Raw genomic sequence first — 26,574 nt, forward strand, 5'->3', positions numbered from 1 at the left:
GTCTTTTCACGCCACCTGGGAAAGGAACAGTTGGCTTTGTTTGCCAATGGATTCGACGCATATTGCCGTAGCTCCGAATCAAACTTATCGTTAGCTAACTGTAGCTACTGCTGGTTCGCGTCGGCGACAATTTCTTCCTCTCTTCGCGAGCATTAACCACTCCCTTCTATTCCACGATTACGTTGAAAAATTCCGACCCCTGAAAACTCTCTTGAATATATCACCGATTTCTTCATATTAAATTAATATCGTCGACTGCCTCGTACACTTGTTCGCGGACAAATGTAATATTTTATCATCGCTTGCCTCCACGTTCCCTTCCTCGAAAGCTCTCTCGTTACCGTCGCGCGTCGCGAGGGTACGATTGCCGCCACCACTACCACCACCACCATCACCACCACCACCACCATCGGCATCGCCATCGCCATCGCCATCACCATCACCATCACCGGAAGCGCCAAAGATTATCGCGTAAGGCGTGATGTTCTCCGTCAACCGCGATAAATCTTCTCCCTGCTATTCCAGTGGTCTTTTCCGTTCCGACCTTTCTCTCGAACACGATGAAAAATGAGCGCGCCCAGATTATTATTGCTTCCGAGGACTATTAATTAACGCCACGTGTCACGGGTCCGGGTGCCGACCAGCGATCGTATATTTTTATCGCATGACGATTCCATTGTATTATAATTCGCAGCGTCGGCGTCGACGCACGGCGTCGATAGGAAACAAGGTAATCATCTAACGAAACTGATTTCATAATTCGAACTCGCGAAACACACTCGCTCTCGTGTTTTGTCGACTGCAATCACGCTTATTAGTCCCTACCGACCGATGATACGTAACCGTTTAATCAACGGACATCATTGTTCGCGAAGCTGTTCTCGGTTTCGTAATCGTTTCCGAATAATAACGCTAACGACTAATTCTCGGTGCGCGATTATTTTCACACGCCACGAGCCACGAGCTACGAGCCACGCGCTCCACTCTGTAAACTTTGACGAGTGCCCAAGAGAATTTCGATCGCGAACAATGAGCGATAATGGCGGGCTCGTTCCGCATCAGCATTGCCGGCGCGAAAAATAGCGTTCATTTGCCTGCTCTGCCGCTATTTCGTCCGTTACTTTGAAAGCCGGCTCGCGATTAATGCGTTTATTTTCGGAAATGCTTCGCTTGATTCAACCGTCGCATCGACTGCTTCCTACTCGTGGAAAAACATACGCTCTCCGATATTTGCAAACGGAGGAAACAAACCGGCAGGGGGTAATAGATGCAATCACGTTGACCGTTCTGGGGTGCGATGGTTCGCCGTCGCGTCATGTCTCGCGGATCGTTGCTTTTCACCTGTTTTGTACAAAAGATAAAGTACGTTTCCAATTCACAAATCGAATTAAACTCGAATTAACGTTTCTTTCTTTCGAGAAAACACCGTTATGTTCATCGTAGACTCACGTTGCCAAGAAAAAACTGTTTGAAACGTTTGTAACTATCGGCGTATTCAGCTGCTGCGAAACGCGCGGCAAAGTTGGCCATTGTTCGGTCAGTTCCGTCATGCCAGGACAAATTCGATCTTTCTCTTTTTCCGTGAGACCGAAAGTACACGGAATTCCGCAAACACTCGGAAATATTGTATCATTTAAACCTAAACCCTATCTCTTGTCGCGTAAGGATCGCTATTGTAATAATAACATCGAAGTCCCCAAATGTTGAGAATTAATGATCAATCGTTCGTTATTTTATTTAGCAATTTTACGCATCGAGTCGAAACGCAAAGGGATAGCGATCCAACCAAAAGACCTAGACGATATTCGTTAGAAAATGGTCGCGCACCGGACCAGCCGATGTTTCAAAAGTTTTCCAACGCGTTCGATTTACCGCGAAACAAGCGATGGAATGAGAAAAAGTCGAACAAAGGGTGAAGAGATGGAAAAGGACAAACAGATGTGACGCGGGATCGTACCATTGTCAATCCTGATGTATTGTCCTGTCATGGCATAGTCAGCGGTGTTGACATGGCCCAGATGGAATCGAGGACTCTTGCGGAATAATCGAGAAAAATACGCGTCCCGATATGCATTGTGCGTACTAAACGAATAACTCTCGAATCGGAGCAGTGTCGTCGCACGATTAATTCTTTTGGCATCGCATTTGTTCGTCGAGCGTTTAAAAAATTTCATGCTCTGTCGTTTTTCGACCATACGAAAAATGTCTGCGATGCCGCGTACGCGTTATTTTTTGCTAAGTTTTATCGTATCGCTGGCGCCGCGCCGCGCCGCACCGTGAAACATTTGCATCGAGGATCGTTCGATCGGAGTTAACGAAAATTTATACTCGTTACTCGATCGAATCAGGCACCGATATCCCTTACGAAACTTACTCGCATCTCAGATACTTGCAGAATCTCCCTCTTGTACTTTTCTGACCGTAACGAGCAGACAACTCCGGATGTAATAACATCGGTGATCCCCACGAGAATAAAGATGTATTCTTAAGCGAAAGCTATCCCGCAAGAAGCTTTTCTTTGGTAATCGCGACGGTACCGCAAGGGTCAACGAAAATCCGATTACGAGTCCTGGCTAATGATCGTCGAGAAGAGATTTCGTTATACGTCTCTTAGAAAATGTTCCGTCGGTACTCGTGCCTTCTCCATCTCCGAGAATATCTTGCGCCAGACAATTAAAAATAGCCAATCGTCTTGTTCTCCGATCGAAACAGTCGACCATTGTTACTCTTGGTTTAGTCCGAGACAATTAATCGCGTCGCGAGCAATCCCGGTACTGAGAACTTGTAGAAATATAAAGATAACGGGTAGGTTTGCGAATATAAAATAGAAATTTAAAATGTAATTAAAAACAAGGCTATTGCGCGTGTCGCATACCGTGCGCACACTTGACCGAGAAAAATCCTCTCGTCCCGCGTTTCGTTTCTCTCCTCTCCGTCGCTTAACACCATCGATTAATTAAAAAATCATCCAGATGCTGGCAGCGGGCCAACATCCGTTTGTCCCGTTGGCGTTGGCGTTGGCGTTGGCGTTGCCGCGAGATTAAACAATGAAGACGAGACAACCTACGCACCGAGCGACGCCATTCGATATAATGCACCGCTCCGATGGATTCTTCTAATTAAAAATCTCCTAGCTACCTTGGGAAATGTCCGATAATGGCAAAGTAATAACTTGAATCTATCGAATCAACTACTCGATGAAAAATTTCACGTTTCCGGAAAAGGGTGAATTATTAAATTTCCAGTGGCCTTCGACGTATTAACTTTTTATACACCTTTTATTCGAAACAACGTCGACGGAGCTTCCCGAATATTCCCTCGAGCATCGATCGATAACAATTTCCAAACAGCGAGCAGCGTTATCACGAGGCAAACTTGGGAGGAATCCTGTTAATTTTCGAGGAAAGCCATTTAAACTCATTCCGTAACAATGATACAGACAAAGTTAGCCAACTGTTTCGGTGTCTGTATTCGGAGGTAACCGCTGATGCTCGTAAATTGCAATACCGTTATACAAACAATACGATCGAAGCAACGCGCTGCACCGGCATGTCCATGCCGAAATAATATTTTACAATCCGTACGCGTATATGCGTGCGTATAAATTCTCATCGACGTTCAACGTTCAACGTTTCGATCTAAATAGGTCAAAGACTGGATCTGGATACCATTCCTCCGTTTAACCGACACAAGCGAAATAGAGCGGTTGCGTCCTAGTTTTAGCTATACGAATCGATAAAAGCTAAAAGACCGCTTTAGATGGTAAAACAGATGATTCGATCGCGTTTACACCGTCCTATAAATGTTTGTTTGCTATTTTTTTGTACGCGTCATCGACTCGCTCCATCGTCGAAACCGCTGTTTCTTTTCGCCTCCCGAAGATTCAACCTTCCGCGCTCGGTGCTACCCGATTCGGTTCGATTCTCCAACCACGCCACCGACCGATATTTTCACGAATAATCTTGCAAGTCTTGGCAAGAGAAAATATAAGCGAACATCGTGCGAAGGAAATATCGGAAATGGAGAGTCCCTGCCACCGAAATCGAGGACCTAACCGAACGACCATACCATACGTGCGGCAAGAAACGGACAGCATGAAATAGGAGAATACCCATATGGAACAGGAATTCTAATGTGATACGCTAAAATTTATCATCGCGAACGCTCCGAGCGGTTTATCACGATTCTTTGGCAGTATTATCGGGGAAAAAACGTTTGCGTCACTCTCTTTATCTATCTATCTATCTCTTGTAAGCGATCGATACGGTATAGCATGAGTATTCGTTAATGTCACGCACGATTCACTGGTAAAAAGTTGACGCGTGTCGCGTTAAACGCTGATTTCTGTAAAACGTCTCGAGCAGCCGACGAACCGAAAAATATTAAGTATGACGTAACCGTTGAACGAGTCGAGTACTTTGGACGAGTCTTGGTCGATTGGCTAGAGCTCGAGATGCGATCGCGGAAACCGAGGTCGCCGCTTTTCCTCGATCGATCTAACATCGCACGGTTTTCGATTCGGAGAGAAAATGTTGGCTCGTGCCATCTCCGGCACTTTGTTCCACCGCGACGTTACCTTCCTGCTCTTCCCGAGAAATTGCCCAAGGAACGACATTATTGCACGTTGTCGTGACCAATCCCCATCGACGTTGCTATCCTAGCGACTCTGTATTTTATCATGTACATTCTCGAGTCTCCGAGAACCAGATGTTCCTTCTATCTACTCTCCGCGAGGAACCGATGCTTCTGTGCTCCTGTAGTCGTGCTCGTAGTGCTCATAGTTCGGTGAACTTTAACCGCAACGCGTTCATCGAGTACAAGGAACAAAAAACGACGTGACGCCCGAGAATTCTTTGCGGTCGCCATCGGCGTCGTTTTCTTCCAACAGTCACTAGACGAAGCGAATGCTAGAAAACCGTCTCAACGTTCTTCCGCGTTTTTTCGATCGTACCTTGACGTATGTCGTCGTAAAATTCAAATAGGCTCGTACCTATATTGCGTGAGTTCGATATAAAAGAAATAACGCGTTCGACTATCGACACGTAACCCGTCAACATTCTCGATATCCGAAAGCCGGTTGCTTTTCTCCGTCAGAGATCCACGGGAATATGGGCGGGAGCCTGAAACAGACAAAGAACAAACGAGAAAAGTGTAAAATAGACTGAAGGGAAACGGACAAGTTTCCAATTTCACAAATTCATGACCCGCGGAAACTGCGATGTCTCTACGGTAGACTGACTGACTGACTGACTTACTGACTGACTGACTGACTGACTGATGTCGATAAAACAGCATGGAAATACTGAGAAACGAAAACGGAGGTGGCCGCCAACCATGGAATCGACACAACGGAAAGTCAAGGATACGTAGCTCGTTTTTAAATCACCTGCCAGACGAGTAACTCCAACTTTCTTGTTCGAATCGGGGCTATCTCACGCTTAAACGTCGTTCGATAGTTTAAATACGCGTCAGGCTAATTAGCTTTCCACGGTGATAATTAAAATCCGTCGTCCGATCGATATTGCGTTTAGCACGAGTAGCGTCTCGAAGTGGATAGCGTCAAAGACGACGACAACGCGAAGGAAAAAGAAGACGAAGAGACGAAGAAGAAGGAAAAGATGAAAGTATCGACAACAGGATAGACAACGAACGATTCGAAACGATCAACAGAGGTCAGCGGGCTATCCTAAAGGAAGAGAAGAAGAAACGAAAGTCCAACTGCCGCAACCGTCGCGTCGCGGTCGTAAGCTCGCAAAACAACCGAAGGGAGAAGATTGAACTTAACTGGGGTCAAATTGACTCTAGTAGGGAGTCCCTGCATTCAATATGGCGACTTCCTAATAGAGTCAGGCTGACTCCTTTTAAGACGTTCACCGGACCATCGGGAGAATACTCAAGAATACGTCCTCTCAACGGAATTACCAATTAATGGTGTTTTAAACGTTAGGCGAGTCGTGTAAGCAAGAACCCAGAAACGTACGACCGATGTCGCGCTTCGATCAAATTCACAATTAAGTTGTTCGCTCGTACTACAAACGCGATGCCGATTTAACAACGACTCACCGTTTATATATACGTATATACCTACCAATACTCTGTCGTCAAAGATTACAACGAACGTCGATTATATGAATTCGCGCTTCGTCGAACGCGTCGACCGAAATTGAACATTTTAATGCTAATTCAGTCACGTACGCCCAATTAGAAAATTAATCCATGTAATTGGTGTATCCAAATTAATTGAATTTCTTTAATTGCACCGAACCGATATTAATCGAATATTGTGAACGGGTAAAGCAGCGAACAGTCTACCGTCGATTCGAAATAGTAGTATTTTTTCGTTGCGAGCTACCAATAAAAAAGTCAAACGGTCATTCTGTTGGGGGAAAAAAGAGACTCGTGAAAAAGGTTGTTACGGGTAAACGCATCGTCCACCTCCTTCTTTGTTTAACTTTAATTTCCACACGATGAAAATTGCACGCCAAAAATATTTGCTGATCGTCAAAAATAATCGTGATTCGATGAAAACTGAAATCGAACACGATACGACGCCGACGTCCGTTTTGTTCGAAACTTTTTGAAACGTTAAATCGCAACGAAAAGACGATCCAGGATACAAAAATGAACAAAGACGATCGAGTCTCGAAAAGAAGCTCGTCGATAAATACAACAAAAAGAACAAAATTAAACGACGAAAAAAAAACAACTTATCCACGAATACGGAACAACGCAAGATTCGAAAGCAAGGATTTCATTCGTATTCGATAACGATAATATTTTTCAATGCGGACAGAATTTTCTTCCCATTTTCATTCTGGGATTTACGAATAACCACGTTTGCTGCTTTACGCGGCTAGCGATGCTTTCGCGGAGTCAGCCGATAATTGAGCCGATTGCAAGCGACGAGAAAACTATGCGAATACTAAATAATAGCGTAACAGGATAGTCGAAAAATATCAACGCACGACGTTTACGTTGCATCGGCGACTATTAAAAAAGTAGCGTCGTTAAAAGTCCTTAACTTGTCGAATAACTCCAGCTCGAGAAACGAATAAAGAAACGATATTTTATTTGTCAAAACGGTCTCGCCAAAAATGTCGCAGTGCGACGTGGTTTGCAGATCCGACGCGTCGACTGGGCCGCGCGTGCACGTATCATCCGTACATTTACATATACGTAAACGAACACTCACACGCGCTTAACACCGTGAAATGCGAAAAAGCGTTTGAAGATTTCTCGGGGCGAACGGGTTGCGCGCGAATGCGTTGCAATTATACACCTCTCGTGTATGTCCGCTAGCCATAACTGCTCAACTTCTGGAACTAAACAACGCACGACCGACGACGCCGACGCCGACGACGAACCGATAATTAAAAAAACGTTGTAGATACGCGTGAATGCGTCGCGATCACGCGCACGCTGCATTATATCGCAGCGGAGCGTTACGCGTGTCGAGAAGCATTAGTTAGCGTCAGGATCAGTGCATCACATTTGACATCGTTGGGATGTACGGGCCTCGTTTATCCTCTCGCTATCTGTCTCCTTCACTCGCGGCTCAACCGCACCGTATTGCATCGCGCTATCGCTCACACCCGTTGCGACGCGTGCCACGCTAATGGAACAGAATACCGGAGAAACAAAGAGAAACTTTGTTTCTTTCTCTCTTTCCCTGTTATTGATAATTCGCTTCAATTGTAAATATATAAATCTCGCAATGTAGCTTTAACGTTGTCGTAATTTTACTTTGTAATGTCCACTTTAAGCATTAAACGGATTACCGTTTTTCCGAAAAACGTCTCTTTTGTACTTTTGTTCGCGTAAATTGATGAAATTGGTCATTGCGAGACACGCGAGGACAGCTATACATAGGTCGCGGCGTCCTTTGGAAATATCCAAACCGAGTGAACAATTGACGCGAAACTCCAACGACCACCGAAAGTTTACACTGGTAATTTTTCGCGACAGAGACTACCAAATCGAGGGTAGAGAATGGAAGAGACTAGTCTGGTCTCTCGTATGGTGGGTGAACAAACAGGAGGACGCGACGGCGACGCACGGGTATCGGAACAAAACGCGAAATACCGTTGCAAAAAGAAAAACGAAACGATAACAACGAAATACGAGGAAGGGCTTTGCGGGACAGAGAATCGGTATCGGTAGGTATAGCGTTTGCATTTGTAGAGGTATGGCCGTGATACGCGGTGTACGGCCGCATTTTGTAGGCGGTTACAATGCCACAGGATGGAAGCAGCACTCGTACAACCGATCACGTGTCGAGCTTGTACCGCAATCGGGCTCATTGTCTCGCGACAAGAGTGCCGAGGATACAAAGCATCGGAGGTACCCGGTGCGTGTAGTTGCCTCGGCCTCGTAAGCGTAAGCGTGTGCACCGCGGCGCGGCGCGGCGCGGCGCGGGCGACCGTCATTGCGGCTCGATGCGACTAGACCTAGAGAATCTAGCGTAAATAGAGAACACTGGACTCGCGTGTACGCCGCGCCCTCGCCAGTTACCTACCGATTTCGTGTTTCAGATCTTGAAAATGATCGGACGGATTCGATGATACGATTTCCGAGCTACATATACCTCGATTACTGCCTAGTAATTGCGCGTTGTTGTTCCGGACAACATCAATCGTTTCGATTTTAAGCCGATTCCGCGAAAATAGCTGCAACTATCGAGCAAAAAATATTAAACGCGAGAGAACGCGAATGAAAAGACAATTTCCACGACGATTACGTTAGACGTAGTAACGAGTAACTTGGCGAACCCGATCATGGATGGAGTAATTAATCTTTCGGGAGGGTATTGCACGCGTATGTATACCAGCTTACAGAAATTCGTGGCAAACGAGGGGAAATGGTCAGTTTGGCGCTATCCCTCCTCCATCTCAACCCGTTTCCGGGTTTCGCAAACTAAAGCGCTTGGCGGTTGCGCGACACAAGTGCGCAGAATCATTATACTTTTGACGGCTGACCGCACAACGGACCGAGAGATCTAACGTAGACTATGTTAACCTACTTACTTACCAGCTTGGATCGTACGAATTTTTATGAAATAACAATGGTCCGTGGATGGACGTGGTTACCCATCTTTATTCGGAGCGGAGCAGAGGTTCGAGCAGTTCCGTCGTCGCACGTCGCACGTCCCGCGTCTCGCGAGCAACGGCATAACGATTCTGCGCTCCTACACGTGTCGCGCAGCCGCCATTCTCCCTAGGATGCAAAACCAATTCCTCGAAAGAAAATAACAAGGTGAAAGAGTAAGCGTAAGCGTGACGACTGACGATATCCCTGCAATTTTTTATTTTAAATTCTACAAATACGACGAGTCGATAAAGAAGCAATTTATCCAGTAAGATTCCAGATTTTTCATAAGGAAGGAATCTTATTTATCGAGCACCGCGTCGCGAATTCTTTGTTCTTTATGTAGGTCTCTCTTACTAACATCGTTTTCGTTATACTATTGCAGTATAACATAAAAAAACGGGAAGAAGTACAGGAACTGACCCAGGAAGAACCAAATCCTTTGATGCGTAAGAAAAAAACGCCAGAAGAGTTGGCCGCGGAAGCTGAAGCGGAAGACGAGGATGAGATTACCAGTACGTATATACGCTTTGCTTTATTTCCCTTAAACTAGAATTAGTTGTTGTACAATCGAGAAACGATGGCACGCGTAACTGATACAAAAATTAACGCGTTTAAATAATAATCGTTGAAACTTTGACACGCCATAGATATTTCTCGCGAAAATAAGCAAGGCACATTTGCGTTTGTTTGTTCCAGAATTCAGGAACACGATAGACACTCATATACAAGAGATCAAAGAAGCAGTGGAAGCTAGATGCGACCTTCAATAAGCCGGCCTGCACCTTCAAAGCGGTCGGTAAGAAGAGTGGCACCATGTGTTGCCAGGGCCGCATCCGCCTCTCAGCCTTTACGATATCACGAGGAAGGGAACGAGTGAGACTCGACGCGTTAAACAAGCTAATGAGAGAAACAACGATACGAAAAACTAGCAACCTCGTCACCACCGCCGCCGCCACCGCCGCCGACGCCGACGCATCGTGGTCGTCGTCGTCGTCGTCGTCGTTGTCGTTGTCATCGTTGTCGTTGTCGTTATCGTTATCGTTGCGTTGCTCGAGCGTAAATCGATTCAAGATTCCGATTGATCAATCGTCGCTTAAACTCTAAACGAAAGCGACGACACTCGAGACACCGCAAGAAACACCCTTCATCATCGTTGGTCTCGATAATCGAACAGTCGATCTCGTTGAGGGTTTTCTACAGTGTACAAAGAATGATCTCGAGGAACGAACTCGTCGTTCGGAAAAGCCGAAAAATGAATCGATATCGACGACGAACAAAAGTACGGAGAAGCTAGCGTGGCTGTCGGGAGAAGAGCTGGCGTGGGCGTCGTCGTCGTCGTCGTTGTTGTTCACATCGAGAACGGATCCACGGTGCTGAATTAGAGAATTCATGGTCGATAGGGTTTTATTAGTTGACCGAACGAGTCTTGAAAGAGTGGCGAACGAAAAGCCGAGCACGCAAAACATCAGCCTGTATATCAAAATTGAACAACATTGGAAAACCAAAAGAAACTTGCGAGTCAGAAACTTCAATGACACGATCGGACGACTTTGCAAACTTCAAGCTTCGTAATTCCGGTCCTCGGAGATACCCGATCGAAGCGAATGAAAAAGAATCGTGAGAAACCGAGTACCGTCTCGAATTTTAAGACGTTTAAGAGTTCGTTGACGAAACAAATCGAATGTGAATACACGATTCAGGAAAGATTCGAACCAAAGGTTTAACAAACGAACAACATGGAGAACGTTTAGGAAAAATGGACGACGATCGACGAAAGCAAATGCAACCAGATCAGATACAACAACGACCGATGTCCGGCAGAAAACGAAACGGCGAACGAAACGAGACCACGAATACTACGGGCATGCAATAATTTTGTTTGCACCGTAACTACAATTCGGGAAAAAAGAAGAACGAGATCGAGTCTTTTCGAATATCGTACGAACGCCATGAAATTGGTGAAACGCGAGCAGTCAAAGGGCGCGTGCGTCATAATATATACAGATATATAAGTATAGAAAAAAAAGGCGTGAAAAAAGATAGTAACTAAGTTTTTAGCCAATTTTCGAATAGCGGTAAAATGAGAAAAAAAAGAAACTACCGATAGCAGAGTTACGTAGTCGCTAGTTCGTTCGACGACTGTTTAATAACAAAGAGATAAGACGGGGGAGTCATTAATATTATCATTGCAGTTATTACTTATTCACATAGTTTATTACTACGGTCATTGTTCTTATTATTGTTATCATTGACTGTTTGTATTTAGAAAAGAAAAAGAAAACAAGGTAGTTATAACAAGGATCGAGGGCCAGGAGAAACTAGCGTCAAGAGACTGAGAGGCAATAGGGAAAAAAACGGCCACAGGTTGGCCAATAAAGAGAACGAGATACCGGAAGAATAAAAATAACCGGCGGCCCTTGCTCTCCCTTCCGTCCAAAAATTTGAATTTTTTTCCTCAGACGTAGCTCGACCGCGATATAGCGAGACGCGTAACACCTGAGCATTTCTTAGAAACACTTTAGTTAGGGTACGTTAATAAAAAGCGAACAAGAATTATACGTCTACGAGAAAAAAAAAATATCGACGAAAGAAAAACATGTTACTCGACACTATCGTGCGCGTCGTTAGAAAAATAAACTCAACGACCAGATCGAACAGAACTGATTTTCGCGTTTAAATCCAAAAATAAGATAAACAAAATGCCTTTCTTTCACGTTTATACGATGCGTTTCTATCGAGTGTTATAATTATACAAGTAGGTTAATCGGATTAGCGAACGGAAAAAAAAAGAAACAAAAAAAAAACAACGTACTTACGCATTTGTTCGTGAACGATAGTTTGGAAAGGACAAGGTCTACGGAACTTGTACGGTTCGATCGGTTCTTGCGAAAGAACTTTCAGGTGTTACCAATGGACACGATCGAGCGATATATATATATATTGTTGCATCCTTTCTTGGAACGATCCACCGGTTTCACCGTGTTTGTTCGCCGATGGTGGTCAAAACAGTTTGGCGTGAACGAGGGTGGACGGGATGGACAGAGCATCGACTGCCGGCAAACAACGCAAGCTTTATACATATAAGAAAAGAAGAAAGGAAGTAAGAAATCTAAAAGAAGATGGCAAGTAATAATTTGATCGGACAATAGCGTTTCGTTGAAAACGTTTTCACGCCCTTGATACGTAACATGTACGTTTCGAAGAGACTGATTGTGAGAACAATTCCTTGATAATAAATAAAAAAACGTGCGCGGTGGTATCGATCCGATTTGGTATACGTATAAAGCGAAATGATTCTGCGATGGACGCGGAAGGCATAAACCTGTTTTTTTTATACAAACAAGAGGAAGGTACGAATTGATAAGAAACGATACGGTCCTTTTTTGTTCGATATCGTTCCTCGTTCCTCGTTCTCGATAGTGATCTATTCTTATATCTTCTCGACCATCATCGAACTTTCACGAATCTCTTTCGAACGATTCAGAGCTTTTAAGGTAACGGCTATACTCTCCGATTTCTTTGTCACACTTGAGATTTTCTTAACACGCGTTCCGCACATCATACTCGACTATTCGGAATATTCATCGACGGCTTATCCTGCCAGTTCCGAAACAAGATGATCGCGACACGAAAGAAAAATAAAACGAAGAATAACTTTGAAAAGCTCTCTCGTTACTTCGAGTTAACTAAATTACGTGAGTATCGCGACCCGATTCGCATAAAATACAACCGAAAAATGAAACGTCGAAAGGCCTTTTATCCAGTAAACGTTTCGCTGTGCCGACGCTCTACAGACGCATGTCAGCTTTCTATGTGTCTCTCTTCTTGTTTCTCAATTTTCTCTTGTCGATTCGCGCGATTCCGCAAGGAACGCTACACGGTGAACCGCATTGTCTAAATTCGACGACGAATTCATCACATGTTGCCATCTGAAATCTCGCACAATTGACGAAACGATATAGTTACTCGATACCGTTAAACGTTTCCCAACCCCAAACTATGCAACGTTTCGCTATTTTCTCGTATAAACCCAGACCACCTCGACCATAATTATCTCTGAACGAACAACCACGAGGACGGTTCGAGAGACGACGGTTCGGTTCCTAGAGGAAATTCGAAGAAAAGCTTCTTTCAGTTTCCCAGACTTTTCACTTTCGAAAATTCGTTTTCTCCATCCCACTCGTACAACCGACGCCGTAAAATATCTCTCGGTGGCTGTTTGTACACCGAAAACAAACCAAAAACTTTTACAACGTCTCGAGTCCACGACTTTATATCCCTGAAACTTTCAACCAAGACTCGATCGATCGCAGACACTTGGTTCTATGCCGTTGAATAACCTTTATTTTTACTTTAATCGTACGTTTACTTTCTCTATCGTTCCCATAATAGAGAAAGAACATGGAACGTTGATCGAGAAAACGTTGCAGTTGTAAAACTATTTCGATATTTGTGTGTTTCTTTGCGGAGTTTCGCAACCCTGCAAAATAACGAGCAAATAATTTATGAATAGCGTCTCTCTCTCTCTCTCTCGCTCTCTCTCTCTTTCTTCATACCTTAACTTACTCTATTACTCTCTGAACGATACTTGAAAAGTATCTAGAACGATTCTATGTCGTCATCCTCACCACCCTTAAAACTCAACTATACCCTTCCTTCCTTATCCAGCGTTCCATCACTAATCCAATCCAATCCAATCTAAGAAATTTCCTCAAAAATTTAGCTTCTCCTGTACAATCTAATCGATACACACTTCAAGTCAATTACTGAATAATTAACCCAAAGATATGAATATATACATATACATATACAGAGGGTGTGGCAGGACGGGCGGTAGAACCTAGAAGACGCTGATTCTACGTGTAAAAGTAAAGAAAACAAAGAAAAAAGGATGAAATTTTAGCGTAATAAGCCAAGTTTTGTAGACAATTGAGTTCAAGTTGTGTCGCAAACAAATACATTCGACTATATCCGAGCTATACTTATTTACAATTTCACCAATTTATATTTACATTATCGAGGAAATTGGTAAAAGCAATGTTTTCCTGGACGCATCCCCTACTCGGTTGTATCACCCGTCCAGATACACCTTGTATATACGAGTACACGTTATATATATAAATATTGATCCTAGCGAGAATACAAACTCGTACATTTTTGTTTCTTGTCAAGTTTTCGATATAAATATAAACGTATACATAACTTGTAACGAAGCGCGAGTGCAAGAGTCGGTGAATAGATGCTTCGAAGGGACGTTGAAAATTCAAACGATCGGATACAGGTGTCATTTTCGAAAGCGATTTCTCTCTCACTGTTGCTACTAATAGAAGGAAAGCGTCCGACTCGACATCAAACTATTCCGTCAACTTCGAACTTCGACCACGTAACTATCTAGCAGGCAGCTTACTACTTTCTCTCGTCTTTTGATCGTAGCAACTTTCTCTCTTTCGATATCCCTGTTCGGTGTGATCCCATGCTCGATGTTGTCTATTTAAAATCACCAGTTACTCAATCGACGCACGTATATGCGTGCTAAAAGGATAAAATGCAAGAAAAAAAAAAACTAAGAAATACTTTGCTATCGTCCCTACTATTATCGATGATTAATGTCATGTGTCGTTGTTGCTTCTCGATGCGATCAGCATGAATATTGGTCGTCGCGTTGTCTAGTCGATGTTAACGTTACCACGCGAATAGTCCGATTTGGTTTCTTTTCTCTTACGTTTCATATTGTAACGTATGAGCGCTACACGCAAATTCTAGCTTCGCGTACCTTTGCTACCTCTATACGTCCATCGAAACGTCGTTAACGACCGGCGCGGTTTACCACAGTTTCTTTGCTGCGAGTTCTTGTAAAAACCAACGAATCGTTCGGTTCGGTTCGGTTTCATTCGATTAAACATCATTTTCACGGCGAATTATTTAACGCAAGGTTGATAATTCGTCGAATTTGGGTAAGCAGGCCAATCGCCGACGATTTTTCATTGCCACGAGCACAAGAAAAACCATCGATCTATCCGCGAATAGTCACGAGTACGCGTGCAAAACTAAACAGATATCTTTCGAGGCAGGCGATGCGATGCGATGCGATGCGATGCGATGCGATGCGATGCGATGCGATGCGATGCGATGCAATGCGACGATAAATAAATCGTCTCTTTAAAACAGCTAATTGGAAATTCCGCAGCGAGGAGAAATGAGAATCTTTCGATTCGTTGAAAATCGACGAGCGTCGATCGCGTAAATACTCTCGAGACTCGATACTATCTCTTGTTGGAGGTAACGTGTGCGATCCGTCTGTCCTCGAGCTCCTTAATTCTCTGTTTAAAACATAGTCCAACTTGGACCTTTGCACAAGCGTCTCAAGTTAAAGGATTCTAGGCGACTTATCGCGCTATTCCTTCGCTTCCTTTCCCTAAAGCCACCCTAAGCCTGTACACGGCACGTGGCAAGTGATACAAACAAATATACTTAAATCTACTTAATTCGTGTTTCATAGACTTTAATCCGGGGGGATTAAAAACGTAAGAAAAGAAATTGAAAAAAAAATTAAGAGAATTGAAAAAAATATATCGCGACACGTGTCTCGTTTCGAGGGAGTCGTCGAAGAAATTGCCGTAAAGAAAAGAATCGAGTAAAGGGATTCCCTCTCGACGTTAAAATCTCGGTCAATTTACTCGAATTACGAATGCGAATGGCGATCGTTTTATTTGTAATCACTCGGCTCGAAAACGGTACAAGTACAACAACTGACTCGTCGTCGCAACGAGACACGCGTCCACGTATCGTATATAAAGAGTATTTACCGAACCTTGCTTAGGTATTTAATTATCGGAGACGAGCACTTAAAGAGACAAAAAATACGCGAATAATAGAACCGCGTTAGTTACGAAATGCGCCGAAACGTTAAGATTTAACGACAGAGACGTAACGTTTTCTTCTCCGTGTACATAATCTCGCGTATTACCCGCAATCCCGCGTGTAACGTAAGAAAAAATTGGGAAAATATGAAATCGCGAAATGTAATCGTATTTCCCAGAGCCTCGAAGAACCTTTGCCTCCCGAGTGTGTTCAATTTTAATTTGACTCTATCAAAGAGTGGTTGGTTAATCGACTGGAAGTCTGGAATACGGCACGGCACGGTACGCAACAGTTCTTCGAGCATCCGGAAAAGGGAGGCTATACCGGGGTCGTGGTGATTCGTTAAAGGAGAAAACCGACTCGACTTATTCAGAGACAACGACACAACGCATTATAAAGTAATAATTGGTAACTTAACGTTACGAATCGACATACCGTTGTTAATACTCTGTTAGGGTTCGCGGCCGATGATCTGGACGACGATCGTGTTGCACGATGCGCGCGTTCTCGATGCACGTAGATACATATGTACAAACTAAACACGTACACGCGTATCGTGCGAGGCAACAAAACAGATTAGACGTTAAGCGAGTGAACGGCCGGTTAAACGAAACATTTAACAAAAACAAAAAGAGGACAAAAATGGTAAATGTAAACGCAGTAAAATCACAATGTTAAGTAAGTAGACGTTAGCTTTGTATACAAGAGAGTGCCGAGAAAAAACAAGACAATTAAGGGGAAAAGAAAGGAGGAGCTTCGATACGATTGGCGAGAGTTCCGAAACCGAATGAAACACAAGTAACGGTTCCATCAGCAGCTGCCATTCGGCGAGATAAACATCTTTTCGAGCGGACTTGTGCGATTTTTTGGATTTAAACGGTTTCGCGAATACATTTCGCTGTCGCTCGAACCACCCTACCTTTATACACGTATGATATTTTTATTTCTCGCTTCAATTTCAAACTTGTCTTCTTTTCAAGAAATTTCATATTCCTTCGATTTACCACATGGAAATTCCATCCTGGATTTGCTCCAGTTTGATGAAATGTTTTCAAATAATATAAATACATTCCAGAAATATTATGAAATTACAACGGCAACACGTCTCGTTGTAGCGTAGAATTGCAACGGATGTTACTCGCAGTTGTTTTGTTCTTTCTGGGAAAATTCGGACGACAGTGTGATCATCGCGTTACGAGTTACGAGTTACGATTTCACAAGGTGCTGCTTGGACCTTATAGTTGTACCGTGCCCGGTATCTTTGCGAATTCGTTCAACCGAGAAGCAATATTCTAGATGCCTATAATTTATTACTATTGTACGTTGTACGTGTCTTTTACGACAAACAAGACAAGAGAGAAAAATTAGAAACGCGTATAAACACCCACACATCAAACATTATATACCTATTTAAGAACCAAACCGAAACCGAAATCGAAACCGAAACCGAAACCGAAACCGAAACCGACACCGACACCGACACTTGACAAGTACACACTACAAACGAAACATCGACGCGATACTTTTCGGCGTTTCTTCCGACGGTTATTAAAAAAAGCTACGGCTTTGCGTTCGATGCTGTACGCGTGAGCATCGTTCGCGCGTCGATTTCCATGTGATTTTCTATCTCGATGTTCAAAGACACGACGCGTGCTGCAAGCAACGACCAATTATTCTAATCGTTACCAATTAGGATTTCGCAAAAGCCGAAATATCTTGCGAAAGATTCGAAATACAAGGAAACGGTATAAAACGAAGTAAAAAGACGACGACGTTTGTTAAAAAAAAATGGAGTTTGGACGTAACGAAAATTGCAAGGAAAAAGGAAAGACGTAGGCGATCTTTCGAATTCCCAAAAATCGCACGAAGCTTGCTCGACGGATACAGAAAGTAAATTTTTTTTAGGAAACGGATGACACCAAAAGAGAGAAGAACAAATCTCTTGTGCGAAGTAGCGCGCGTAGTGGCTAAGTAACCGGAACACGAATGTGTTTGTTGTTAAGCGTAATATAGTATGTAGCATTTGAAGAGATGATACAAGTAACGTCAGAAGGATCGATAACAACAATAATGATGATGATGATAATGATGATGATGATGATGATGATGATGATGATTATGATGACGATACTATATTGTTGTTAGATTATGTATAATGTATATATACATATTTATATGCGCGCGTATATACACGTACGTACACACTCGTACACACGCATCCATAGATTGATATAAAAATGAAATAACCTAAATGTTATCCAACCACTTGTTTACACTTACACGAACATAAACACACACGACGCAACAAAAATTTAACCATTTATTTAGCAAAGAAAACGGCAATTGTGCTAACGAGTATCTTTCGGTAATCGTTCAGATGAAATATCGTTTTTGTTTAAAAATGTTAACTTTAGCGTAACGATGTCGAACACGGTAACGATCGATATCGTAACGTGACGAAATTCGAATTGTTCGTATGGTTTGCTCTTGTCGAGTATGTAACGCTGATACACCTGCAAATGCAAAATACAATTTTACACACAGGTAACGAATACGACACGATACGACACGACACGACACGACACAACACAAAACGACATATGATTTTCGTAGCTGTGCCCGTCGATAGACCAAGACAAACCCATCACTGGGCATGCTCTTGGTTCTTCTTTCTTTATTCGTCGCTCCTCTCGACACTTGAAACGACGAAAACGCGAGTCGCGTTTTCAGACGATTTTCATCGACGAAGAAACGCGAATATTTTGAAATTCGTCGTTCGAAGCGTCAAGAGGATGGAAAGGAGTGGCGATCGACATGACACGGATTCATAGATCGAACGAAACGATAACGAAGCTGGGACGAACTCGAAAGAAGAAAATGCGAATGAGAAGAATAATCGAGCTTTCCTCTTTTTACGTTGTACGTTGTACATTGTACGAAGGATTCGCGATGTTTTTTTGGGGCTTTCACAGCGGGAGAAAAGGTACAACACCACAACAACAAAAATATCGAAGAAAAGGCGAAAAATAAAAAGAAAAAATAAAGGACGATTTTTAGGGGCACGCCTCGTCGTTATAGCTCTTAATACCGATAGTAATATTACGAGTAATAATAAACAAAAGTGAATTAACCAGAATATGCGTTTATGTTATTTAGTTCTAAAAATTGGAAAAAATGTAATAAAAGTCAATCGTGTTACCAATTCGATCGCCTACTAATTTCTTATTCCGTTCTTTCCCAACTACCTTTCATCGCGTCGCACGACGTAATAAATATTTATCGATTCGACGATTTTACGTTGACATCGGTAAGGTTGAACGTTTCAACGATTCCGATTCGTTCATTTTGCTGTGCGTGCAAATTCGGCGGTCACCGTACCGGTTTATTTTCTACCTACGTAACCAACCATTTCACGATTTCGAAACTTGTCAAATACCTGGCGCAATTTTCGTCAACGAGTGTCGCGCTTTGTTCGTTCAACAATCGCCTCTCAGTACGAAAAAAACCTTTCCGTGAAACGTTTCAGAATCTCTGTTTAAATCTATCGAGAACCAATCAAACCGACCCCGACGCCGACACCGACGCCGACGCCAACGCGAGACGACGATAAAATGAAGCGGTGCAAGCGCAGCTTTTACTATTTATTCGTTTTCTTCTTTGTTACGACTCATTCTCGCGCTCAAGTGTTAACGTTGAACGTCAACTTTGAGAAGCCCGTCTCGATAATTGACGAAAAATTTCTCAGCCTGACCGTTGACCCGTCAGTTTTATTGCGCGAAACCGCGTCAAGGTACGTATAAGGACTTTGTAACGTCCTTGCATTGGCTTGTACCATACGTCACTCGTCAAAATTAGTTTTACAAGCTAGTTTTGCAATCGACGAATATTATAATTTTTCCGTTTATCCTTTTTTTTTTATAAAAACTAGCTTTTACTTTTTCAGCACGAAATTCGAGGAAAGCATACGTTTAGCGAAAGCCTTAAGTCCTGCTTACGTTCGATTCGGTGGAACACGCGGTACTTTTTTCCAGTCTAAAGGATCGAGTTCTCGAGAAGATCCAGAGGGGAATCAGAATTTCGTTTTATCCGGTAACCGTAACAATTTCTTGTCGTGGTTTTGTCGCTATCAACAGCCGCTTCTTCTGTCGATAGTCGTCGGGTAATTGTAAGATAGCCATTATCGCGGTTAATTTAAATGCCAATGATTTTTGTCGAACAAAAGTAACGAATGTAAATATAATATCAAGTTTCTCGAAATGGAATCAATCGCGGTATTTGATTCTTTCGGATACCGGATACATACGAAAAGACGTTAACATTTGATTACACGATCGCAGAGTCCGATTGGGTTTTGGCGCATCGATGGGCGGATAACGCGGGATTGGATACGATTGCTTGCATATCGGCTGAATATATTACGAACGATCGCGATCGACGAGAAGACGTGTCACGGATAGTTTCTTTCAGCGATCGAATGGGCTTGAATGCAAGCTGGCAGCTGGGATACGGTAAATATCATGTATAATATTAATAATAACAACAGCTACCTATTAGTTACAACTTACCGTTTACTCTCCAGAATGTCAAACCAGATGCAACGTATCAGCGACCGACTTAGCGAGAGGGGTAGCGAATCTGCGACGAACACTGAACACGTATCCCAGATATTCGAACAGTAGAGTTATAGGTCCCGACGTTGTAACTTACAAAACGAACAACCAACGACGATACCTTTGGGATTATTTGAACGTTGCTATATCTACGCTTTCAGCCATCACCTGGCACCCGTAAATTACCTTTAGTCTCGTGTGAAATTTACTCAAAATTACGTCAACATTTGTCAATTTTCCAACCAATGTTTTCAGCGAATTCGACTCCGTTACTTTGGACAACGAGCGCGTACTTATACCCGAAGACAATTTAGAAAAAGACATACAAGATCTGTCGAAAGTTATAGGACCTTTCATGGAGAAGCGACCGTTATGGATCGGTAAGTATTATACGTACAATAAAACGGTTGTCTAGATAAAATGATCTGAACGTGTTTATTTTTGCGATAGCCGAATCCAAGCCGGAAAAATACAAGAGCTCGTACCTCGGAGCACTCGTTTTGGCAAGAAGGTTAGGAAACGCGGCAAAGTCGAAGGTGAATGTTTTCATGAGGCAACCGTCGGATTTGACTCGGCCAACCCCGGTAAGGTGCTACCTTTGGAGTAACGACACAAAAATCGACGATAATAATTAACGTAGACAACGACAATTGCGTAGGATTACTGGGTGTCCTTGCTCCATAAAACTCTCATCGGTGGAAAAGTATTCGAGACAGAAATTGAAAATGGCAACGCAAGTCACGTGTACTTGTACTGTCATTGCACCAAAGCCACAAACAGATACGAGAAAGGATCCGTTATTATTTTTGGAGCGAACCCAAGTCCCGAGAACGTCGAAATCGATCTGAAAGGAACAAAAATTACGACCATTCACAAATACGTTCTTCTACCAGGTTTCGATGCATCGAACAGAATGTTTGCCGAGTATGTTTCTTACTTTTTCGAGAAGAAAGCCTTTTCGATTCCGTTTTCATATAGTCATTTATACTTTCAGGACCGTTCTCTTGAACAACGAACCGCTGACTCTGACTCTGACCAACGACACGGTTCCCGATGTGAAACCTGCGATCGTACGCGACTCGAACAGTTTGCGTATCAACTTTCCCTCGACTGGCATAGGCTTTTGGGTTCTTCCCGATTTCAAAGTACTTTACGAACGTTCGCATACAATTAAATTCAAATTTTGTTAGATTCACGTATCGTTCTAAATTAATTGTTCTAGGTAAAATCCTGCACGGAAACTGGCAAGGTATCGATAACGCGAATCGATAAACGCGTTCCCCGAGAATTAGGAAAAACAGTAGGAGGTATTAAAGTTCGCGTAAAGAGGAAAGAAAGAAACGAGTCACAGTCACGGTCAGCTAGGAAACCAAACGCGAGAAGGGAACTGGAGCAATTGAAGGATTTCGTGAGGAAGAAACTGGACGAGTACGAGGGCAGAATAACGTCGATCGTTAAAGGATTACCGGGATTACCGGGCTCCGCAATCGAGCGCAAGCACACGAATATCATCGATGACGGAGACGATACGAGCGCGAAATTGGCAGAGTTCAAAGATCGTTTGACGCGAATCGAGCATCTAGTTGGAACGACTGGAACGACTGGAACGAGAACGAGAACGACGCCGACGATCAAAGGTTTCATCGGCGAAGCCGTCGCGGAAACGGTATCGTTGATATCCAAGATACAAAACGCAAGATCGTCTAGTAGCGCGATCGATTATCTCGAGTCTCTCTACCATCTGTTGACTCGCGCGAGTTTTACGACATCGAGCGATCATTCGGGACACGGGACGGATAGGTTAATTCGAACAACGAAAAGATCCAAGAGAGATCTGTTCGAAGAGGTCGCCGCCGCAGACTCTGCTTTCAATTCAAACAAGGAAATTCTTCGTAGACTCGAGGATGTAGTCCAAGTGCGAGCCAACGCCAACGGTCGAGAAACGAAAAGCGGAGAACGCGGTAGAGAAATGGAAACGGTTCGGCCGAGCGTTGTCGAGCTGGAAAAGAACGATAGCGGAGAAAACACTTTTTACGGGTTCTTCGAGACGATACCCCTCCAAGGGTTTCCGCGAGCCGATCTTTTCGTTACCACCGACAACTCTCCGCGAAACGATCACGTCGATTACGACAAAGACGACGCTGACGCCGACGCGACGAACGATCGAGAGGCAGCGCCGACGGGGACGGCCGACAACCTTTCGGCGAAAGATGGGAACGATTATCGTTTACAATTGGACGAAACCGATAAATATTTCGTAAACTCGAAGACGTCTTACGATCGTACAGGCTCCGCAAACTTTGAACTTTGCCAAGCTGAAACCTACCAACCTCGGGATACAAGAGCTACAAGAAAACACAGAAATTTATACGCTATACTCGACGAAGAAATGATCAACGAGGACGACGCGAATTCCAAGGATTGCGATTGTAGAGTTGTTCGGCAGTCGGAACCGTGCGTTTGCCGACCGAAAAGAAACCCTCCCGAATCTTTGGAATCCGAGAGAAACGCGGAAACATCGTCCGAACAAGAAACGTATACCGATGTCGATGTCGATGTCGATGTCGCCGGTATGAATTCTCACGATGTTACTGATGTAGAGGTATTTTCGGAACTTGCTGATTCACCGATGGAAATATTAAAATTACATACCGAATCGCCCAATTCGAAAATCCAACGCGACGCGAACGAGTTTCCGCGAAACCAGTCCAATTCGGAAATCGTTGGCAACTATTCTCTCGGCGATTCTTCCTCGACTATGTCGACTTTCAACGAGAATGATGACTCCATCTCGCCATCGAATACGACAAAAATTCATCTCGACCAGAATACATTTTATCCTAACCGATTCGGAGAATCCGCGCAAGAGAAAGCGTCGAGCGATACTCTCGGGGATGTCGCGGAGTATACTCGGACAAGTTGGGAAAATTCTCCAGCAATCGATGTCGATGCCATCATCGACGTCGGCCAGAACGTCGCGGACCAAAACGAAACGCTACGGCCGCGGCCATGGCCGGAACAAGTCGACATCTCGGAAAGCGAAAATTCTAGCACGGCTTTCATACCAGCCATTCTATCGGACGAAAGCATCGTTGCGACCGAGCCCGAAAACGATTATAATAACGATACGACCGTACTACAAGAGATCTCGATGCGACCAGTCGAAACACAAGTTTTATCCGGAACGCTTGGAAACACTGAAAACAAAGACGAAAATCCAAAAACTCTGACAACGAAGAATAGAAAACAAGACGGACGCCGAATCGGCAATTCTTCAAGCAAGAGAAACAAATCGAGCGATGCGAGACCATGGGAAACGCGACTGATGGATAGGGCGAGAGCGCTATTGACTCGGAGAAAGATGCTCGACGAGAAGAAAGAAAAACGACCAAGTGTCGGCGTTGCGTCAACTTTGAATTCGAATTTACGATCGACCGGTAGATTACGACAACGCGCAAAGAATCGAGCGGATCGGTTGGAAGAATCGAATGAAGAGGTGCGCGAAAAACGATACGACATGTTGCAAGAATCCTTGCGAAACTTTGTCAACGTAGAGGAAATCGAAATGAAAGTCGAAGAAAGGAAGAGAAACCTGAGTAAAAGGGAGGCCAACGATGACGTTGGCGATACGATCGATCGCATTCCGATTTACCATCCAATCGAGGCGAAAGCATACAAAGAAAACGACGCGAGCAGCGAAACGGTAAAAACGTCAAGTATTCCGATAACCGAAGTCGCGAGGATGCGCAGCGTTCGAGAGAGGATTTTCAATAGTAAGGATCCGCAAAAGTTTCGTCATTCGGGGATCATTCAACTATCCGATCCTCGCGAACCAACGGACGCCATAATTCGATCGAGGGATTTGTACGAGAATGAAACTGCAACGAAGAGGAAATTTTCCAACGACGAAAACAAATACGATCGATCTTACTTGGCTTTGGTGGAAAATTTCGACAGTCCACGAATCTTCCACTATCAACGGAACCCGCTGAGCGATCGAAAAAGGAGCCTACGGGTAAACCAAACCTTTTAATTGTGATATGTATACGAAAGTAACGTTATCGTGACAATAGTTGGCAAAACAAACCGAAACAACGAACACGCGTTCAATTTAATCGTCTTGTTTTGTTTCATTTCATAGGTACCACCATCTCCTAACCCAGACGCGCGCTACTACGATACCAAACACACCTACGTCTACGATTCGTTTCGGCGCAATCCTTACGAGAATCTCGAAATCGTTCAAGATTCCAGCGAAGAGATCGACAAAGAATCAAACGAATTGCCCGTGACTCGAGAGATATACGTAATCGATCCTTCCGAGATGAACGTCAGCGCCGGAGAGCCCGCTTTAAAATTATTATACAGGGATCCGTTGCAAACGAGGAAAATCGTGTACGAAACGATTTGGAAGCCCGTCTTGTATAATCCTTATAAAATTCGCCAAACGAACCAACTCGAGGGTAAAAACAGACTTCCGGGCTTGAGAGATCCTCGAGGAAAAGTCGATTACTTCCAAGACCTTGTAAAATTACAAGACTCGGCGAGAAACTTGAACACTGGCGAACTTTTGAGGATTTTAATCGACGCGTTGGATTTGCGATACGCCGACGAACTTTTCGAAAGATTAACAGGATCGAAGGAGAACCAATCTCGAGATGAGACCACTCGACTCGAACGAGATAACGAACTCGAACAAATTCCCGAGAGTAAGGAGAACTCGGTAGAAAGGAAATCTTCGGAGACATCCGATACGCAAAGAACACAGGCAAAATTATCCATGGTATATCGAGATACGCCAGATTTTCTACAAGACAAATCCAAGTCCGAGGAAAGCGGAGAAGGTTGCGACCACGCGAACGAAAACACGTCGCAAATGTTGCAAGTTTATACCGCGAGCGAGAGGGACAACGAGAGCAGCGAGGCAATCCAAGAGAACGTAAATATCGAGTCAGAAATGCCGACGTTGGCGTTACCTTGGACCAAGAGACTCGGCAGATTTCGAAGACAAACGTTCGATCGAACAAAGGTTGATTAATTACGTTACGAGTAGCTACGTGTCGCGATCGTCTCAAAATATTCATTCTAATTCCTTTACTTGACATTTTCTTTTTCTCAGGACCAACCGTTAGAACTGCAACGCTTGGAACAAGTTCCTTCGAATCCGAAGATTTTAACGCACAGCGACATCGACGACGTTGAGAAATCGATGGTTCGGAAAATAGCCCATCTAGAAAGAAGCGACAACGAGAATCGAGGATTATCATCGTTCGTAGAAGAAAGCATACCAAAATTGCAAAATGTTGTGGTCGATGGTTTAGAGAAAGCTAAAAATTTAACAGGGACGGTAGAACGATTGATCGAAAATCTAGACAAGAATTTTAACGAGGCTTCGGAGACTAACGTACCAACGAACTCGACCGATCTAGAATCGATAGGTGTCGCTCGAAATACTTTCCATAGTGCGATAATAAATGTAAAAAAATTTTTTACGTTACTTACCGGAATCACGCATATTTTACATTGATGATACCGTTACCAGAGCCCCCAAACATACCGATACGTACGCTACACTGTCCATTTGTCCTCTTTCGTTAATTCGCACTTGCGTAATTATTCCCTCATTGGGTACTCCAAGTACTCCAACCACCCCGGCCGAGTCGTTGGGACAGCCATAAAATGTCTATTTTTCGTCGCTTCTTTTTTAATGTATAATAAAATAAAGAATATTTCAAACGATATACTTTTTTAATCGAGCAAAAATTAAATCCAATCCTTTTCCAGTTTCGAGTGGAAAATCCACCTCATTTAGATTCGATTACTCGCTGCATATTTCTCGATAGCCCACTAAAATACACGATTCAGAAAAATAATATACCTTTACCGAAAGATATAAAGATTAATATAAACGAGACGATTGTAACCGTCTTCTTTTCATCGACATCATTTTTCGACGGCCTACATATCAATGATTTCGACACGGATATTACTCGACCTTGTGGATTTTGCAATGGCT

General features: G+C 43.5%; 2 protein-coding genes across 3 annotated transcripts in view; both read left to right on the forward strand.

Annotated features, from left to right (window-relative positions):
• The window catches only part of LOC128896413 (complexin), a 126,490-nt gene extending 114,307 nt beyond the window's left edge, over window positions 1–12,183 (forward strand). For both annotated transcript variants that reach the window (XM_054159801.1, XM_054159802.1), the window contains 2 exons: window positions 9,470–9,599; window positions 9,784–12,183. In XM_054159801.1, the coding sequence (XP_054015776.1) occupies window positions 9,470–9,599; window positions 9,784–9,857 (204 nt within the window). In that variant the 3' untranslated portion in view covers window positions 9,858–12,183. The remainder of the gene's footprint in view (window positions 1–9,469; window positions 9,600–9,783) is intronic.
• Window positions 12,184–19,513: 7,330 nt separating this feature from the next.
• LOC128896380 (uncharacterized) lies at window positions 19,514–26,297 on the forward strand. Its single transcript, XM_054159741.1, has 11 exons — window positions 19,514–19,738; window positions 19,892–20,037; window positions 20,286–20,456; window positions 20,528–20,735; window positions 20,814–20,938; window positions 21,009–21,142; window positions 21,217–21,482; window positions 21,553–21,703; window positions 21,781–24,573; window positions 24,700–25,587; window positions 25,678–26,297. Exons 1-11 carry the CDS (start codon window positions 19,560–19,562, stop codon window positions 26,083–26,085), a joined length of 5,469 nt encoding a protein of 1,822 aa, XP_054015716.1. The 5' UTR covers window positions 19,514–19,559; the 3' UTR covers window positions 26,086–26,297.
• Window positions 26,298–26,574: the final 277 nt, after the last annotated feature.

This window comes from Hylaeus anthracinus, unplaced genomic scaffold (genome assembly GCF_026225885.1).
Source record: "Hylaeus anthracinus isolate JK02 unplaced genomic scaffold, UHH_iyHylAnth1.0_haploid 0, whole genome shotgun sequence".
Taxonomy (NCBI): Eukaryota; Metazoa; Arthropoda; class Insecta; order Hymenoptera; family Colletidae; genus Hylaeus; species Hylaeus anthracinus.